The sequence below is a fragment of the Aquarana catesbeiana genome, linkage group LG02 (assembly GCF_042186555.1).
Source record: "Aquarana catesbeiana isolate 2022-GZ linkage group LG02, ASM4218655v1, whole genome shotgun sequence".
Taxonomy (NCBI): Eukaryota; Metazoa; Chordata; class Amphibia; order Anura; family Ranidae; genus Aquarana; species Aquarana catesbeiana.
Window position 1 is genome coordinate 700,246,600 of NC_133325.1, and position 21,097 is coordinate 700,267,696.

At 40.8% G+C, this 21,097-nt stretch overlaps 1 protein-coding gene across 1 annotated transcript in view; it reads left to right on the forward strand.

Moving 5' to 3' along the window:
* Positions 1-21,097, forward strand: part of ITGAE (integrin subunit alpha E) — a gene marked incomplete in the record, with an annotated part of 127,303 nt that overhangs the window by 7,757 nt on the left and 98,449 nt on the right. The window contains 3 exon segments of the mRNA XM_073616887.1: positions 9,462-9,579; positions 19,182-19,306; positions 21,001-21,071. Coding sequence (XP_073472988.1) covers positions 9,462-9,579; positions 19,182-19,306; positions 21,001-21,071 — 314 coding nt within the window.

A 21,097-nucleotide genomic window follows, 5' to 3' on the forward strand; every position in this document is an offset into this window, starting at 1 on the left:
TATAGCACATAAGCTTTTAGCAGAGCCAATTGGAATAAGTATACAGACACTTTTTTGTACCAGCATCTGACCTTACGGGCAATTAAGTACGGTGCCTTCAACTGGTCGTTGAGGTCCACCCCTCCCATATTAAGGTTGTATTCGTGGACACAGAGGGGTTTCTCCACAACACCAGTTGCCGTTTGAATTTGGACCGTCGTGTCTGCGTGAAGGGAGTACAGAACAAAAACATTCTTATTATCCCTCCACTTCACAGTGAGCAAATTATTACATCTCAAGCAGGCTCTCTCCCCCAGCCTAAGACGGGAATCTACAAGCCACTGGGGTAAGCCCCTGCGATTAGATTGCGTGGTGCCACATGCGCCAATTCCATCATGGGGTTAACCAGGGGGCAATCGGGGGGTGATCGGGGGGTGACAAGTGTACCTACGTGTACTGGTGTTAGTGTAGTGTTGGTGCAACTTACTGTGAGATGTTCTCTCTCCTCTCTCTAGAACGAAAAGAGTTCCACGAGGGGAGATGACATCACTTCCCCTGCCTGTGTTTACACTTACAGGCAGGGGAAGGATTTAATTCGCCAGAATTGATCAGCAGGTCCAGGCCATAAATCATTGGCCTGGATTTGAAGATTGATCGGTTCTGAAACAAATCCGATTGTCGCGGGTGCGCCCCCTGGCGGCAAAAGCACACCCCTTACAGGTACGGGATTTCTCACAGCAGTGCCATTGTGCCACAGTAAATGTGCGCGACAAGGAGTACGCAACATTGGTTAAGGAGATTCACCCTCTCTATTTGTCATGTTTACAAATGGGAGGGTTGTCCCCAGAAAAGTAATAGAGGGGAAATCTTCCATTGGGGACACTAGTTCTTGTGACTTGGGGGTCCTCAAGGAATTCCCTTAATTTGCAGGGGTTTCTTCTCACATCCTGTTTGGCTATAGGTCAGGAAGTGAAGGAAAATCCCTGCAATGGGACACAGATGACAAAAAAATCTCATAGGGTTTATAACCGTCCCTTGCTCTATACAAAATGAAAAAAACATTTTTGCCTATAGTTCTACTTCTAACCAAATTTTATCAGACTATTCAGCTTAACTAAATTCCTGAATGCTGCCAAGGTGTGGTGCCAGAAGCCATAGAATGTGATCTTATCCATATACACAGCCCCCCATGGGTTAATCCTATGGGCCGACCTTTTTTTTCAATCCTATTCTAAAGCATACCATGCAGGTCTGGTATACATTTAAATACTATGAGTGTTTGCAGTCCCTAGGTAAACTCCTGATAGCTTTCACTTACAATCCTGCCTTCCTGTCTGCCTAATAAATTCGAACAAGCTTCAGGGCCCCGGCTCTGAGAGGTGCCTAAGTTGATTTTCAGCTATGTAAAAGACATAAGTTGATTGCAGCTAACAGAGTTAAACCTTTCCCGACAAAGCAAAAAGATCAGAAACTTCCTGGCACTGAAATGTTCTGATTCAGGGGTGTACCTATAGGGGTCGCAATTTCGACCCCGCCCAATGCTCCAGAGGGCACATGCGTGTTCCCTGCACACCTGGATAGGAGGGGTGGCGGCATATAGAGGAACCAATGCCCTCCATTTTCCTCCTGCAGCCACTGAAAACCTGCTTCCTCTACTCTCCTTCCCACAGGCATTCAGAGGCTGCAGGAGAAAAATGGAGGGGATCAGCTTTTCTATATGCCACCCTGTCACCCCTCCTATCCAGGTCCTGCTGCCCCAGGCCCCCTGTGTGTTCTCCTGGCTCCCCCTCACCCCCCCTGCAGCGCTTACGGGTTCCCCTCTCCCATCAGCTGCTGTGAGGTACAGGACTGATTCAGGACTTAATCAATGTATGGCCACTCGTCTGTTCGCTTCCAAACGGCATGGTGGTTTGGAGCCGAACAGACGGCGATGGTAATTTGAACTTGTCAAAATATGAGTGTCATTTTTAATAAATGAATGAAGGTTTAAAAGTACTACACTATAGTAGCTCCTTTGTGGATCTGAGCTTATCATGCAGATCATTAAAAGTTGTGGAGCAGAGTGTTAACTCACCAGAACACCATTGAGTGGATGCAGACCCAGAGGTGTTCTGACCAGATTAACCGCAAAAGAGTGGGAGAATGCTCTTTTAACCTATTGTGCCTATAGGTGATATAGTTACGGTGAGGGCACATCTTTACTTCATATTAGAAGTGGTGCACAGGAGTTTAAAGAGTGTGGTGAGCACTGGTATCTTGGATTCACTTTTATGTGCATGATCAAGACATTTACAAAACCAGGATTCTGGTATCACTTTCCCACTTCTAGGTCTAATCGCCATGATTTACAAACATCTATAGACATCAACACAGAAATTACTGATCTACACACAGTAATGGGCCTCTAAAATCACTAAGACTTGTCTCATATCCAAGCCAATATTGAAATGATATCATATTTATTAAACTTTACTTTTTTTTTCTATTTTCACAAAACATACACATAATTCATATTGCCCAAACTTTTGACTCGTTTTCCATTTTTTTTATAGCTTACAATATATACATATTTATTTATCAACAAACATAGACTCCATTCACCCTCTTGAAACCTATTCCCTTCAAACATCTTAAATTATATTATATACACCCCATGGCTAAGTGTTTTTATCCATTATTTAAATACACCATTTATTTAAGACTTTCCAAATGTCTGAGAGATTCTCCACATTTTTCTCAGAATTCCCTTTACTCATTAATTAATTGTTCGATTTTCCAAGTGCAGTATATCCTTTCACTCCTATTTATATCTGTAACAATCCCATACTTTCCATGCATCAATTTCCACTAGCTTTAATCACTCAACTACTAGGGCACTACCCACAATATTATCTACCAAAAAAAATGCAACAAAAATACCTCCGTATGTGCTTCACCCTATCAGCCTATCCCTAACTAACTGTACCAGAGTAAATCCTAGCATGGCCAGCCAATTGTACCAGAAATTTGTAAATGTATCTGGACAAGCCCTATGGTGATAAACAATATATTCTCTTTGTAAGACTTTGTTCACTGTTTTTACCCATAGAGAGTGGGTTGGGGGAGCCATGGAGATCCATTTCTGCGCTATAAATTTTCTTGCTATAAAAAGCAGACAAATACAAATACAAATCAGAGAAGTAAATGCTTCTCTATCCAGCCACCCCAAAACACATATCTTGGGTTCCATCGGAATATTAACTCTAAACACATTATAAATAGTGTCCAATACACATGTCCAGTATCTAATCAGCTTAGGGCATCTCAACATCATATGCACCAGTGTCCCAACATCTCTTTCACATCATGGACATAGAGGACAAGCCAACATTAAATCTAGCTTATATCAAATATTACCGACCAAATTTAATTGCAAACTGGTCACATAGTGGTATATGATGCGTGTTAAAATTGCATACTATATCCTTGCACTCACTCCTGTGTTTCCGAGGATGTGGACAGAGGGGGATTATTTTTATCATAGATAGTGGACGAGCCCTGTGGTTCACCAGTTCTGTATGGAAGTGTTCAGTATGCTGACCAAATTACTTGGGACCAGGTCCCCTCCACCCCTGTCCCAAATATGCGCTCTTGAAGATGAAGCCGCCTGACCTTCTAAAGGTCCAATTCCATCAAGTGACTTATTTACTGTGATGAGCCCTTATTAACTGGTGAGCCCTGTGGTTCACCAGTTCTGTATGGAAGTGTTTAGTATATTAACCAGCTGCGGCCCGTCCATACGGGGCGCAGGGGCGTCGTCCCCCTAATCCCTGCACCCGGTCCCTAATCTCTATGCAGGGTCCTGGACGCATGGATTCCAACTAGGTTTTTTTTTAATTTGAAGCACATGATTAGAGCCTAAGGCCGTTAGTTTACCATCGCCCCCCGAAATATTTAGCACCAGCTGCCACTGATATTGACCAAATTATTTGGGACCAGGTCCCCCCCCCTCCCCGCTCCAATTACGAGCTCTTGAATATGAAGTCGTCTGACCTTCTAAAGGTCCAATTCAAACTATTGGGAAGTAAATATTGTGAAAATCTGTGCTCAGTGAAGTGAACTCAAACCTTGAATAAATATAATGATGGGGAGACTGCATTCACTTATATCTAAATACAAGGTAATAAATCTGATGAGAAAAAAAATCTGTGTTGTGCTTTCCCTTGAAATTGTCAACATAACACAAAAACTTGTGATCTCAAATACACATCACGTGAATAATGCAAACACAATAAAATAAATATATGTAGCCAGATGTTGGCTAAGCATGAAGAAGGAGAGAAACACTGACTGCAGCTGCTCTCTGTAGCTGATGGCCTGTGGTTCTGGACTGGTCATGCCCCGGGGACCAGGGGCCCCCAAATGTTATATAATGGCTGACTATCTGGTACTGTTTTTAAGTTGCTTTGTAAACAAAATTTTCTTTTGACCCTTAAGTTTCTTTTTGTCCAACATTGTTCATATATACTTGTTGCACTTGTGTACCAGTACCATATGATTGTATTCTATTGAAAATTTAAAAAACTATTGCATCACAAATACCCCAGGAATGTTTATTTGTTTCAGGCTCAGTTCAACTTTCAAAGATTTCTCGTGCAATATATACAGTATGTTGAATATGGGTGCTTGATGAAGCAGTAGAAATTAGTTTTGCTTGTAAGAACCAGTTAGTATACTGCTCAGTTTAAAAATACAGCAAGTACATTATGCAGCAAGTGCAGTGCTCCCCAGCCAGTTGCTATGGAACAACATGGGGCTCTCAGCTTCCTGATGGTTCTTGCAGCAACCTCTTGTGGTAGGTACCTGTTACTCTAAACACCGACTGCACTTCACAAAATTGTGAAGACAAGGTGTCTTTTATTGACAAATGTATAAAATGTTTAAAGTAGCTGTCACTAAAATCTTACATCGGCTTTAATATGTTTGTCATTTCAAAAGAAATGTTTAAGTCTTTCAAAATCTGAACTTTCTATAAAATAACACCTGGTGTCCCTGTCATTAAAGTGGAATTCCAGCTTACACCTAACTAGCCTTAAAAAGGTTCCCTCCCCCATCCTAACACCTATGCTAACTAACCTGTGTAAGAAAGATGAATACTGTATACTTTCAGGCCATTCCAGTCCGGTAAAATCATCCAGTACTCCATGCCAGCTACCGCGATTGCAGGGGAGAGGATGGTACACCGACAGCGGATGGGAAATTGAAGCCTATGGATGATGTCACTACTCCCGGCTTTACTAGCCATTGTTGGAGCTCTCTCTCCTCTCCACTGCAGCTGGCCCTGGCTGACACAAGAAAGATCACACGACCAGAGTGAAGTGGCCTGAAAATAGGTAAGTATATATATCTTTCTTACACAGGTTAGTTAGGTTAGTTAACATCTGAACCCAGAAAAGCTGGAGGCTGATAGACTGGAAAGCTGGGGCTGCAATACTGAAGATCCTTGGTTGGAGGAGAGTTGTTGGTAAATTTGGATAGTTTTAAAACCAGTGGATAAGACCCTGGTGGGGAAAGGTTTTTGGAACCTATTCTATGTAGGTCAATTGGAGAGGTGAACGCATAGTGTTACTGGTGGAGACTATCAAGAGGTGTTGCTATTTAAGAACACATAGTTGATCACGGGAGAGGAATGCAATTAAGAACTTTATTAAATACGGACAATGTATGCTGGAAGTTTCTAAAATATCATATTGCGCACCAGACATTTTAACATATACCCTTAGGGGTTTTCATCACTATTCATAAGTGCACTGGTCTAAGCACATACCCTACAGAGGGTATCCACATCCTTGAAAATTTCAGTTCTATCCATTTGTGTTTTATTCACGTTTTCATTTCATAGTGTGGTATATTGGAATTTATAGTGTTTTTTTAAATTATTGTCTATTGCACTATACTATATTTTATGTGTTTAATATGAATGACACTTACTTGTCCCTTTATGGTGGTCTTTTAACGTTTTTTGGTTCACTTATAAGTAGGAGGGTCCCACCATTATTCACAAGAGTCTCATCAATTTATTTACAGGCATACCCCACTTTTAAGTACACAATGGGGTTTATTTACTAAAGCTGGAAAGTGCAAAATCAGTCTCACTTCTGCATAGAAACCAATGAGCTTCTAACCCCAGCTTGTTCATTTAAGCTTTGGTAATAAAACCTGGAAGCTCATTGGTTTCTATGCAGAAGTGACCCTGATTTTGCACTTTCCAGCTTTAGTAAATAAACCCCATTGTGTACTTAAAAGTGGGGTATGCCTGTACAGGGTAGTGCTACACTTTTTGCATTACATAGTTAGCATATGTGTTAAAAGTGGGGCAGGGACAATTTAATGGCTTGTTAGGTATAAGCTGGAAATCCACTTTAAGGTCCTTTTCAGAACCTGCCTATTGCAGGTTGGCAACACTTTGTCCTGTCCCCTAATTGTGCTTCTGTGTTATCATTCTGTCACAAACTCTTCTAGTGGAAACTACAAGTGAACGTGCCAGCACACATTACACTGGCATGGTTCACTGTTGTCTCCATCAGGAAACCCATCATGAGAAATGTCAAACAACCATCTCTGGAGTGCATGTATGTAGACAGAAAATGGCAGCAACGAGGCTGCAGGAGTTCAGAAGCACTGAGCTGCAAGAACAAACAAAAATGTCAATAAGTGCTTTCACTTAAAAGATAGATTTATCCTTTGGAGCATGTTACATGCTACACCCATATTTAGCATGTAACATGCTCCACCTCTTCCCCACCTAAACCCCAATCCCCCCTCCCCTTGACAGCAGGCAGGGGATCCTCTCCCCGTACCTGCTGCCACATTTCAAAATTGGCGCGGCTGTGCAGGGCTTTGCCTGCTGAGCTGCACCATTAATTCACAGAAATTTGTGAATTAAAAAACTGCAAGCCCAGTCTGCCACTGTGGCAGATGGCTTGCAGTTCATAATGACCTGCGAGGGCACTGATGAGCGTCATTGTAGTTCATTCACAATTCTTCTAGCTTTATAACTGAAAGCCTGTATGGAGGTATGGGCACAAAGCTGGACACTGTGTCTGCAGGAGCCTGACACTACACATAAGATCTACTGATCGCGGGTGCAATGCTCTGAAAACAGGGGAACTTAGCTTTTGAAGCTGAAGTTTCAACAGAAAATGTTTTTGGCCATTTACATTGTAACAGTAAATGAAAAGTAAAGTGATTGTAAACCTACAGTTTAAATTTTTTTAAATAACAAACATGTGATACTTACCTGCAATAATGCAATAGTTTTGCACAGAGCAGCCCCGATCCTCCTCTTATGGAGTCCCCTGCCAGCGCTCCTGGCTCCAACCCCCTGCTGAATGCCCCTACAGCAAGCTGCTTGACACGCAGTACATGGCTCGGCCCCACCCCTCTCCCTTCTTACAGGCTGTGATTGACAGCAGCAGAAACCAATGGCTCTTGCTGCTGTCTCTGAGCCTATTAGGAGAGAAAGAGCAGAGAGAGACACTGCTCTCATGCAAAGCGCTGGATCACGATCAGGCTCAGGTGATAAGGGGGGCTGGGGGGGAGAGCAGAGCACATACATTTTTACCTTAATGTAGAGAATGCATTAGGATAAAAAAAACTTCTAGTTTTACAACCACGTTAATGTAGTGTGTGCAAAGGGCTGTAGCTGCTGTGTTAAGTAATACTGTTACTTTCATTCCCCTTGTACGGTAAGATCGGCGCTAAAACTTACAGTTCTGACTGGAGTACACAGATCAAAGCAGGTCACTCACTCCGCAGCTCATTTTCAAAAATGTCCTGCATTGTTTTTAATGGAGGAGGAGAGATTTTGACATTTATCCACACCTCCTCCAGTCACAGAATGCCTTGCATTAATTAAAAAAAATGTAAGATATGTTTGGAATGGATGAACTGCAGAGCAAATTACCTGCTTTGATTTTTGCACTCTAGTCAAAGCTAACTCTCAGGGCCGGACAAACCTGTTATTATAGTTCCTGTATTTACAATTTTCATGGGTTTCTACATTCATTAGGAATCTTGTACTTGGTGATGTCAAAGCTGCCATTGCTAACCTCTTCTCCTAAAATTGTGAGTAACTGACATAGAACATTGATATAGATGAGGAAATCTGATTCTGGTTTACAAAATATGCAGCCATTTGTTCAGCTGTTAACAACCACGGAAGTGAACTTTTCAGAAAGAGGCCAGGAATGGTATTCCAAATATTTCCTGCAGTACAAGTTTCCTTCCTGACGAAGCCACGTGGGAGGGTGGCGTAACGCGTGGAGGCAGAGCCAAGCAGCATGAGTGTTGGAATCTATTGTGAGCTACTGCTCGTTTATGTCTATGCTTCATAGCCTTTTATGCTAGTTTTTTACATAATCAATGTGAGTACATTACTGGAAGCTGGGTTGGTGTACTTATCTATGTTAACAAACATACTACACTATTGGTGACTATTCCCTCTTTCTTGAGAGCTATGTTGAGTTACCCCTTCTAAGAAAGTTACATCATTAAGGAGGATTCAAGTGGAGGATCATTACCTGGTGTGCGAGATTGTATCAAGGGTATTTTTGTATATGCAAGATTGACCTATAATTTATGGGTCCAATAACAAGTTGAGCGTGCTCTTCACTAGGTGGCGAGGCACTGCATAGTGTGTGGTGGAGCACTGAGTGGATTCCACGAATACTCCTTGAAGATGCACTATTAGAGCACAGGGGTGCCTTGGCAAAATGTCTAAGAATTGCCCAAAAATGTATACAAGTCAGCAGGTGGATCAAACCTGCCTTTTAGTTACACAAATCCGCAGGTTTTTATTCTGCACTATTTCAACCTTCCAGCACAGGCATCCTAACAACCAGTGATATTATAAGTGTTGAAAAGAAGGGTTTTTTTATTGCCTGCACAGCATCTTTGTTTGACCCTCCCCTGGCCTTTCCGTCAACACTGGGGTTACATTAGCTGAGTGATGAAGAGAAACTGAGGGAGAGGAGAAACACTGGAATACTAGTCGATACTAGTGTGCAAAAGTATATTTGCTTTGGAAGAATAAATCACATCTAACACTGGGTGTCCTATGTGTGTCCGTGCTGCCGCATTATGTAAAACTATTAGAGTTTTTGACATTTTAGAATAGGGTGCCTTGAGACTGTCCACAATTTTAAAGGGTGCCTTGACTGAAAAAAGGCGAAGAAACACTAAAGTTATAATAATTTTTGGCATTTTTTATTCACATTATGATGTGGCAATTACTATCATGGAATGGGGATTGATGACTGTTTAATATTTATATTATTTAAGTAGTGCAAGCATTTAGGCAGCACAGCTACATATTGTTTTTGTATTTACAAGTTTCCTTTAAATGTTCCTAAATTAGGGACCTCTGAGCAAGTGGAAACAAGCCATATGAATTCAAGTGCATAGAGACATTCTTGAACTATCTATTCTTATAAATTTTGCAGTTCTGGTCCCTTCTGGATGTTTCAATATTGACACAGGGAAGACTTGGCGTTTTGATGCGAGACAAAAGTCCCTCTTTGGACAGAGTGTGATGCAGTACAAGGAAAATTCAGAGAAAGGGTAAGTGCTATTGATATACAATTCTTGACATTTACACTGTTCAAAAGCCATTAAAATATATGTTGCTATCCTAGTCAGCTGCAAAAATTAAACGGAAAGCAGAACTAAACTGTATCTGAGCACCACAAACTGAAAATACCATTTAATTAATTTTCAATATTCAAAGCAAAGGGCCCTATCCAGCCATCCATGTGTCTATGTTTTATTTTGTTGTGAAATCACTTTGAAAAAACCCTCCTAGCATTTCAAGTTGCAGCCATCTTCGTAAGTGGAGATGATTCATATAGCATTTACTTCCTGGAATCCATCTGCCTTTAGCTCCAGCATGCAGGCAGAAGGGTGTGCTTAGCTGAGAAAGCCCCTCCTCCAGTTGAAAGAAAAAAAAATTGCCCATGAAGATTTGTGGAATGTACATCTTCATTTTGGCCTAGGCCAGAAATCAGAAATCAACTGAAGAAGAAAAAAAGTTTAAAACAAATAAATATAATATACCTTCCTACCTATTAACTTACGTTAGCAGCATTAGATTAAGGATAAGGATTAGATAAGGATTAGATAAGGATTAGATAAGGATTAGATAAGGATTAGAAATAGTTCAAGTATAACTAAAGGCAAAACTTTTTTCTTGGTTTTAGATTGAGTGGATACGGATTAGAACACTTGTCAGTTTATTGCTGTCTGTGCCCCAATTAGGAAGATGCATCTTTTCTATTTGTCCTGTTTACCATTATCATTGAGAATTAAAGTAAAATAAAACCTCAAATTGGGCTGTCTCCAGAAAAGTAATAGAGGTGAAAACTTGTTCTGGTGGCCCGGGGGTCCCCAAGGGATTCCCTTATTTGCAGGGATTTCCCCTCACTTCCTGTTTTGGCTATGGGACAGGAAGTGAAGGTAAATCTCCCCAAAGGGGCACAGATGGCATAAAAAAATTAACCAACAGTTAATTCCTTACTCTATCCATAATGAAAAAAAAAGTTTTGCCCCGTAGTTCTACTTTAATCTCGATTGAGAGAGTTTTGTTCCGCTTTAAAATGACAAAATAACTTTGAATTTACATTTCAAACGTATCTCCTGAAAACTTTAAAAATTACAACAAAGTACCGTAATTGAAATTATGCTCAGATAATCCTAAACAATATAAAGAGTTTTAATGTTTCACATTATGAAACTAAAAGGGAATTGAAACAGAAATCTTATATATCCCAGTAGAGTAGTTGATGCCTGGGGTTAGTAAGAATCACAGAATGCACCCTTGACTTTGGTTAGGTCCCAGAGATATATCAACTTATGCCAGGTTGGCTGTCTTGCAGATGTATCTTGGGAGATTGCCGTCATCAGCTTCCTCTCCTAATTTCTCCAGCCCTCCCACTTTGCTTCATCGAAAACATTTTTTTTCTGTGTGTCTGGAAGTAGATGGCTACCCAAAAGAATGTTTATTCCAAACGAATTTGTATTACTATTGTTACTACAGTTCCTTAAAGCTAAATTCCTTGTACAAAACACTTTTATTCACTATATTCCTCAATAGCCTCAATAGCCAGAGAGCTTATAAATTCACTTTGTGTTTAACAAACACCTTTTGAAATTCAGATATTAGGCTACTTTCACACTAATGCAGTGAGGGCGTCGGCAGGCGGCGCTTAACCGTCGTTTTTTTTCTTTGGACGCTAGCGGGGCGCTAGCGTCCAAAGAAGGGGTTAACAGAGCCCGTGTAGTGCTTTGCAGGCGCTTCGGCAGTGATGCCCATATATTTCAATGTGTATACACCGCTCCTCCACCGCCCCAAGGATGCGGCTTGCAGGACATTTTCTAACGTTCCGCAAGCGCACCGCTCCAGTGAGTGCTTTCACAAAGGAGTGACAGGAGAGGTGCTTTACAGGCGCTTTGTAGGCACTATTTTTAGCGCTAAAAGACCTGAAAAGCGCCTTAGTGCGAAAGTGGCCTTACCCTAAATGTTGTAATGACACCATCATTAACCATTTTGCCTCCAGAGCAATATTGTAATTGTTTGCACACATTTCAAAATCTGCATTTTTATCTATAAAATTACTTAAATACCCCAAAATGTTAACTATTTTTGGAAACAGTGGCCTTGTAAAATAAAAAGATGGAAGTTGCAATGTTTTTTCCTCACATGATATTTTCATATCTGTTTTTTTTAGATCTATATTTCAGTAAATTAATTTTGGTGCAGACACACACAATATAATGCCTTTTTTTGTAAATTAAATCGTGTCGAGTAAATGGATACCAAATAGGCTAAGCTCAAATCTGTGTGTGTCTGTGAAGGCAAGAATGTATGGAACCTCAAATTATTAATTGACAAAACATAATGTCTCTACAGTTCATCAGTTTGGAGTTAACTGTAAATAAAGGACCGAGAATTATTTATCTCATGCTGGTGTGCACGATGATACCCAATATGTATTGGGCAATCGATGTTTACATACACAAGTGCGTCCTACATGTGTTTGCATTTGTATGTATGTGTATAAAGTGACAGGGTTGCTTTTAACTTAACCCCTTCCCGCCGACCGTACGCAGATATGCGTACTCGGCTTTCCGGGGTTATACCGGGATGATGCCCGCAGCTGCAGGCATCATCCCGGTACCGTTGTTTACAGCGGGCGATCGGCTACCCGAGTATAACAACCGATGCGGCTAAAAGCCGCTCGGTTGTTATACCGGAGGAGCGGGAGGGGACACCCCCCTCCCGCCGCCTCCCGCCGCCTCCCGCCGCTGTTACCGGGCCTCCCGTGCGATCGGGAGGCCCGGTGTCCAATCGGGTACCTTCGGCAGCTGGGGGTGGGCTGGAACGAAGCTGTGGGAGGCTTCGTTCCAGCCTTCTCGTTGTAAACGCGGAAGCGACGTCATGACGTCACTTCCCGTTTACTTGGCTGCCAATGGCGCAGAATTTAAAAAAGTACACAGTATTCAGAATCGCCGTTTTCGGTGATCTGAATACTTTGAAGTGTAAAGGACGGATGGGGGGTCTTTTAGACCCCCCATCCCTCCATAAAGAGTACCTGTCACCACCTATTACTGTCACAAGGGATGTTTACATTCCTTGTGACAGCAATAAAAGTAAAAAAAAAAAAAAAATTTTTTAAAACACAATTTATAAAGTAAAAAAATAAATAATAAAAAAAAATTTTTTTAAAGTGCCCCTGTCCCCGCGAGCTCGCGCAGCGAAGAAAACGCATATGGAAGTCCCGCCCGCATATGTAAACGGTGTTCAAATCACATATGTGAGGTATCGCCGCGATCGTCAGAGCGAGAGCAATAATTCTAGCCCTAGACCTCCTCTGTAACTCAAACCTGGTAACCGTAAAAATTTTTTAAAGCGTCGCCTATGGAAATTCATAGCTACCATAGTTTGTCGCCATTCCACGAGTGCGTGCAATTATAAAGGGTGACATGTTTGGTATCTATTTACTCGGCGTAACATCATCTTTCACATTATACAAAAAAATTGGGGTAACTTTACTGTTTGGATTTTTTAAAATTCATGAAAGTGTCCCTTTTCCAAAAATTTGCGTTTAAAACACCGCTGCACAAATACCGTGTGATAAAAAATATTGCAACAATCGCCATTTTATTCTATAGATTCTCTACTAAAAAAATATATATAATGTTTGGGAACTCTAAGTAATTTTCTAGCAAAAAATACGGATTTTAACTTGTAAACACCAAATTTCAAAAATAGGCTTAGTCATGAAAGGGTATTAACTTGAAAAATGAATAGCCTATTTGTCTTTAGCAAGTCAAGTCCAATATGTTGGAGTTGCCTTTAAAGCTTAACTGCACTTCCAGTTTAAATTAGACATGTGCAATTCCTTTCGGTTCGAATATAAATTCGGGCAAATTTTTGGTTATTCCGAAACTCCGATGTATCCGAATCTCTGAATTATATAGTAACGAATTTTGTTGAAATTCGTTTCATTTTGTTTTGTTTTTTCTTTTTCTAACGAATTCCATATTTTTAGGACATTTTGAATTGGTTGAAAAATGATCGACCAATTCGAATTCTGTGTGAAGAATATCAGGTTGTTAGGAATGGGCTAGTCACTTCCTTAACCACTAATGTCCTTAACCACTTCAGCCAAGGAAGGTTTTACCCACTATCTGGCCAAGCCATTTTTTTATGATACGGCACTGCGTCGCTTTAACTGACAATTGCGCGGTCGTGTCACGTTGTACCCAAATAAAATTGATGTCCTTTTTTTTCCCACAAATAGAGCTTTCTTTTGGTGGTATTTGATCACTGCAGTTTTTTTTTTTTTTTGAGCTTTAAACAAAAAAAGACTGACAATTTTGAAAAAAAAATTTTTTTTTACTTTTTTGCTATAATTCATATCCCCCCCACAAAAAAATGTAAGAAAATTAATTTCTTCATCAATTTAGGCCAATATTTATTCTCCTACATATTTTTGGTAAAAAAAATCCCAATAAGCGTATATTGATTGGTTTGCGCAAAGGTTATAGCGTATACAAAATAAGGTATTGATTTAGGGACATTTATTTTTTGTTTTTACTGGTAATGGCGGCAATCTGCGATTTTTAACGGGACTTCGGCATTGCAGCGGACGAATCTGACCCTAAGTGACACTTTTTGGGGACCAATGACACCAAAACATCAGTGCTTAAATAAATGCACTGATCCCTGTATAAATGACACTGGCAGGGAAGGGGTTAACTACAGGGGTGATCAAGGGGTTAAATGTGTTCCCTGGGAGGTGGGGGGAGAGGATTCACTGGAGGAAAAAAGAGATTGTCATTCAGCTTAGTTGAAACACGATCTCTCTCTTTTCCTCCCTAAGGCTGGGTTTACATTATATTACACGACAGTAGTACGACTTTCATCCTATTTTGCTCTGCGACATCAGTCCTACATTGGTCCTACATTGGTCCTACATCCATCCAACTTTCATGAACAGGATACTACTTTGATCCGACTTTTCAGATAGTACGCTTGTCCTTTGACCAATCAAAACTAACACACAATGGGAGGGGCTACAGCAGGGGGCAGAAAATAACACAATGTCGGATGCCAAAGTCGGATGGTTAGGACAAGGATCCGACTTTGATCCTACTTCAATGATAGTCAATGGGCTGAAGTAGGATCAAAGTCGAACCAAAGTAGTACAGGGAGCATTTTCAAAGTCGGACCAACTTGTGTCAGACCAGTTAAGACGGCTCCCATAGGGAAACATTGAATTTCACACATCATGCGACATGAGCTCCCAATGTCGGAGCGTTTGTCGGACCAGTGTGAACCCAGCCTGACAGAGCAGTGGTGTGCTTTGTTTACATTGGCATACCGCTGTTTTGTCTCTCCTGTGAACCATCAGCACGTCGCGACAGCCATGGTGGCAGCTTGACGCGCTAATTGGCTCCAATCACAGCGGGAGTGGCGCATCGGTGGCGAGCGTATGCCCCCTAAACCGCGTGCACGAAATCAGGTCAGGGTATGTGATTTTGTGCCCTCTTGCCACCCTGCCACAGTAAATGTACGCGGGGCGGACTGGAAGCGGTTAACAACCTATTACTCATCAGCTGTCAGCGGGTTTCCCCACTGAGAGCTAGAGGTCTAAAACACCCCCCTGTTAGAGCTCTCCAATCAGCAGGGAGCGTAACAGTCCCTGATTGCAGAGCTATATGTCTTGTCAGGAGTTGTGTCAGACTTCTGCAGAGAGGCCATTACTTCTGCACAGATAGCAAGGGTCATTCTTTACTGCATTGTGTGAGGGGACAGACTTTTCTATCTAAGTTGTGGCTGCTTTCTAAAGAAAATGAACTGTTAAGCCTCGTACACACGATCGGATTGTTGGCCAACAAAACCATGGACTTTTGTCCGAAGGGCGTTGGCCCAAACTTGTCTTGCATACACACAGCACACAATTGTTATCCAACAATCATGAACGTAGTGATGTACTACGTGGTTTTTCAGCTCTTTAGCCCCACCCTTTGGGCTCCTTCTGCTAATTTCGTGTTAGTAGAAGCTTAATGAGTGTTGATTCACGCTTTTCATTTCGTGCTTTTCATTTTGCGCTTTTCATTTGGCGCTTTTCAGTTCGTTTCTGAATGGCTGTTCATCAACCAGACATGTTGGGGAATTGGAGGAGATAACATGTTATTTATTATTGGCCTTGGAGTTATTGCTTTGACATTATTTTTTGGGTTGAATAATGATTTGATTTGGTATATTTTCTATATTTTTGGATGCATAGAATGCACTTTTTGGTTAAGTTCTATTGGCAGATAACATGTCTAATTTTATTTGTTTTCTTTTTTTAATGCACAATAAAAAAATTGTGTAGAAAAATACTTGGCTCTGTGTTTTACTTCAAATGACAGTTTGGGAGTAGGCAGTTACATTTAAAAAAGGAACACCAACATAGTTGTATTTTTTACCTTAAAACTACGGGATAACGGTGTTGTGGTAACCTGCCCAAAAAAAAAAAGCATAATAATATAATTCTTGATATCACTAGGAAAAAAAAGCCTTTGAAAATTTGTTTGCAATAACTCCATCAGTATCACCAGCAAAGCAGCTTCATTATTATCCCATTAAAGAAGAAGAGAATTGTGCTCTGCATTTCGAGATTTTATAATTTGCCACGTCACGAATGTTAATTCTCCATTACGAACGCTAGTTTACAAGACCGACCGCTTCTGGTTCGTCCTTGCTTCCGAGCATGCATGTTTGTACTTTGAACTTTTGTCCGACGGACTTGTGTACACACGCTCGGAAAATCTGACAACAGACATTTGTCCGCGGAAAATTTTAAAACCTGCTATCCAACATTTTTCCGCGGAAAATCTGACAACAATTGTCCGATGGAGCTTACAAACGGTTGGATTTTCCGCCAACAGCCTGTCATCACACAATTCCCCTTGGATAATCCGAACGTGTTTACGAGGCTTAAGATTTTGCACACCTTTTGTTTTTACTGATCTGGAATAAATTTAGATGATTTAAACTGAAAGTTCAACTGGACTTTACAAGACAATTCTGTTTCAACATGTTTATTGAGGCCGGGTTCACATATCCTGGGTCGCCATTCACAGCATGGGGTCCGGTGCGTCCCTGTTCACTGATTCAGGGGTGAATCAGGTCCTTATTTTAGCCTGAATTTGCACTTGAATCTGAACCAAAGACGCACAGGACCCTTTTAAAATGCAGTCCCCGGAGCTGTGTGAATGGCTCTGTTGAGAGCCAGTCACTCTCTCCTGTCATGCGCATTGGATGCAGGGAAGCCCGCATCCAATGCGCATATGTGTGAACCCAGCCTGTAGGTTTTCACAAATAGTAGAAGAATGACAATGAAGATTTTAAACAATACACAATTTCCACAACATGGAGTGCTTATATAACAACAACAGAAAAAGTTTGCTTTATCAATCAAAGGAAGAACAGAAGGCGTATAGCCCCAGGCCCCGTGTTAACTAGAGATTACTCCCTCTAGTGCAAAAGAAAATTCTATGTGCAGATAACAAAAATGTTTTGATTTTCCACTGCTTGTAGAAATATATGCACCTATACATGCTTGCCTTACATACTGTATTTGTACAATATATAAGGTTTTAGAAGCAGCATACTTTGTTTTAATTAGGAGTTTTTGGACTTTTCATTACTCATCTGCTCACATACATTGACACTGGCTTTTTCTTTGGTTTAAATTTTGTGCGTCATTTTGTTTTCCACTACCTGCACCTCAGATACAAGCTAAATGTCACCATAAGGACAACCATGATCTTTACATATGCAGAGACAGAATATGGGCAAGCTTTGCTTTCTTCAATGTATGACACACATCGCTGTGGTTTTGTGTCTGTCGGGTTCCTTATGACTCAGAGTTATGAGATTGTCTCACAGTCTAAAGAAATATTTATGGTTTTCTAGCAGAAGGCAAGTGAGATACTGTACCTAGGAGCAAGACGTTTGCTAAAATATTTTACCATCTCAGATGCATTTTTTTACTGATCTTGAACTAACTTTATATTTCAAAACAATTGTGATGCCCACTCAATACTTTATGTCACAAACAAATGCTTTAGGGTTTGTTTATACAAGTGTTGCCCTTTGAAGAGTGATCCATGGTGGAACACTTTTCAGAGGAAGTTTGACAGGCAGTGAGGAGATAATGTCACCTCTTCACTGCCTGTTTTAACCCCTAAAAATACACACTGCCACACCGCAACCGTGTGTATTGCACTTGAATCATACAGGATGGTGGGATCATTTTTGCAAAGCATCTTTGCAGCAGCATGTGTAGACCCCTCCTTCATCTTAGGGGGGTGGTTAGGGGGGCTACTTACAATTTCTCTTGGCCGGGAGTGAATTCAACAATTTGAAATTTGTTTGTTCCCATTAGAAGTGACAAAAACTTTTTTTGTTCACTTTGGTTGAAACCGATTGTGGAATTATCCCATTTAACTCTAATGCCGCGTATACACGAGCAGAATATCCGTCAGAAAAAGTCCGATGGGAGCTTTTCATCGTATTTTCCGACTGTGTGTATGCTCCATCTGACTTTTTCTGTCGAAAATTCTGATGGACTTAGATAGTGAACATGTTCTAAATTTTTCCAACGGAACCATTTCCTATCGGGAAACCCGCTCGTCTGTATGCTGTTCCGACATACCAAAAACATTTCATAAAATGTTTTTATTTAAGGCACGTTACAGCTTAGCTGGCATAAAATTGGACTCTGGATAATACTTTTTATAGCAAGCCACATTTATTTGTATAATCTACCTGTATGTACAGTATATATACTTTAGCCTGTGTGAACACTTCCATGGGCATCATGGGCATAGCTCCCAACTGATTTTGAGGGACTGTCCCTGATTTGGAACAAAGTTCCTCTGTCCCTCTTTCCTCCTCATTTGCCCCTCATTTTGGTCTGATCTATATAATTGTATATAAAATGCACTATTTATCTTTCAAAATGTGTGTCCCAGTGCTAAACCTTTCATCCAATTTCTAAATTGCTGCATTTGTAAATTTCAAAAGCCAATATAAAGGAATAGTAGTAGTAAAAAAAGCACTTGTGGGTTTACTAATCACTTTTTTAAAATATAATTCTCCTTTAAGGGGCGTGGCAGGGTTGTGTCCTATGCCTACATATTTTGCTAATAGGTGTCCCTCGTTCCCATCTCAAAAAGTTGGGAGGTATGTATGGGTGCTTAAAAAATCCATTAACGTGCAATATGCTTGTAGGTAGATGATCACCTCTTTGGGGCATACACATATCCCTTAGTAAATCTGGCACCTTTTAGATACATTGTATTTGCATTTAATATATGAGGTAGCCTAACTCCAAAAAAGGCACACAAAGTGCATCAGAAAAATGTCAAACATGCACCACAATGCACAGAGACTGCACTGCAATAAAAGCCTCTACTTGTAATAGCAGACATGTGAATGGACTCTTAGCAGAATACTTTCATAACATCTGTAGGAAAGGCTCTAGTTCTAGTATTATTTAGCTTTTTAATAGACAGAAATTGGCCCTGCATGTAGAAAGCACCGGTTCACTGTAAGCATTTTCTTGTTTATGATTGATATTGATTCATATTGATTCTTCTTTCTACAGAGTTTATGTTGTTTCACCGCTAGAAGAATTTGGGAAGAGGAAATTTGAAGGGATATTTAAATGTGCACTAAATAATGGTAATCCTACTCTAGACTGCACAATGGACAACATTCTATCAGCGACAGGTATGGAATATTGTTGGACAGGTGCCAGAAAATTACACTCTGCTCATCAATTAAAGGGGTTGTAAAGGTTTGTTTTTTTTTTTTTTTAAAAACAAATATGTCATACTCACCTCCTCTGTACAAGGGTTTTGCACAGAGGGTCCCCAATCCTCCTCTTCTGGGGTCCCCCATTGGCGCTCCTGGCTCCTCCTCTTCTCGAGTGCCCCCACGGAGACCTGCATTCCCTGGGGGCATTTGTGCGGGCATGCTCCCGAGTCCTGCTGCTGTGCCCATTGACACAGACAGCAAAACTCGGTCCTGCCCCCCCGTCTCCTGTCTCACTGGCGTTGATTGACAGCAGCAGGAGCCAATGCTCCTGCTGCTATCAATCCAGCCAATGAGGACCTGAGACAGCGGCTGGAGCTGCTCTGCTCGTCCCCGTCACTGGAACGATCGGGTTCAGGTAAGTAAAAGGGGGGCTTCTGGTGGGCTGCAGCACTACAAAAGGTTTTTCACCTTAATGCACAGAATGCATTAAGGTGAAAAACCTTGAGGGTTTACAACCCCTTAAAGTCCTATCAAAATTTCTAAACAAAATTTGGCAGGTACGTGTATTGTTTCTCAGAAAAAAAAACGCAAGGAAACCTAAAATCCTCTCTTGAAGTGGCTCTGCACCATTATTTTCCAACTAAAAATTTTGACAATTAGTAATTTTACACAATAAGCAAATATACATTTTAGGCTAAAACTGATTTAAAAGCTAAATAGGAGGGTTATTTAAAAAATCTTTTTACAATAACCTAACCTTCTTCCCCAAGCCCAGTATATGTAGATATAAACTCCATTACCAAAAGTAATGGGAAGCCTGCCTTTAAACGCACTTGAACTTTAATGGCATCTTAGTCTTAGTCCGTAGGGTTCCCCCTTCCTGTTCCAACATGACTGCGCACCAGTACACGAACAAAGTCCAAAAAGACATGGATGAGTGAGTTTGGGGTGGAGGAACTTGACTGGCCTGCACAGAGCCCTGACTTCAACCCGATAGAACATCTTTAGGATGAATTAGAGTGGAGACTGAGAGCCAGGCCTTCTCGTCCACATCAGTGCCTGACCTCACAAATGCGCTTCTGGAAGAATGGTCAAACATTCCCACAGACACACTCCTAAACCTTGTGGACAGCCTTCCCAGAAGAGTTGAAGCTGTTATAGCTGCAAAGGGTGGGCAAACTCAGTATTGAACCCTACGGACTAAGACTAAGATGCCATTAAAGTTCATGTGCGTTTAAATAAATATCATGACAATATAGTGTATAATATATTTATATATATATATATATATATATATATATATATATATATATATATATGGCTTTTTTTCTCAGAGAATAGGTGCAGGTACTCCCCCCCCCCTTCCAAGTTACCCCTTGTCTCTGCCCCTACCCACCTCTGAGCAGTGCCCCTTGGTTCCATCCCTAACTGACCTCCCAATACTGCCCCTTTTAGAGAATACAGAGCCAAGTATCATTTTGTGGTGCTAAGGAATTTATATGGAATTTGTTAATGGTAACAAGAAAGCATCAATAGACCTTTCAGTAGACAGCAACAATAGACCCCTCCCTAAACAATAGATCTCTCTTAGCTTGTTAGGTTAGATGATATATTTTATTGACCATAATCTTTGTATTTTGAGAAATATATCTTTTATCACATTCTAGGGCAAGGTAAAGTAGTCCAAGGTGTTCCATATCCAACTGTGTCCCAAGCTAGAAGTTCAGATAGTACTCTGGTAAGTTTGATAAAAACTCTTGGTAA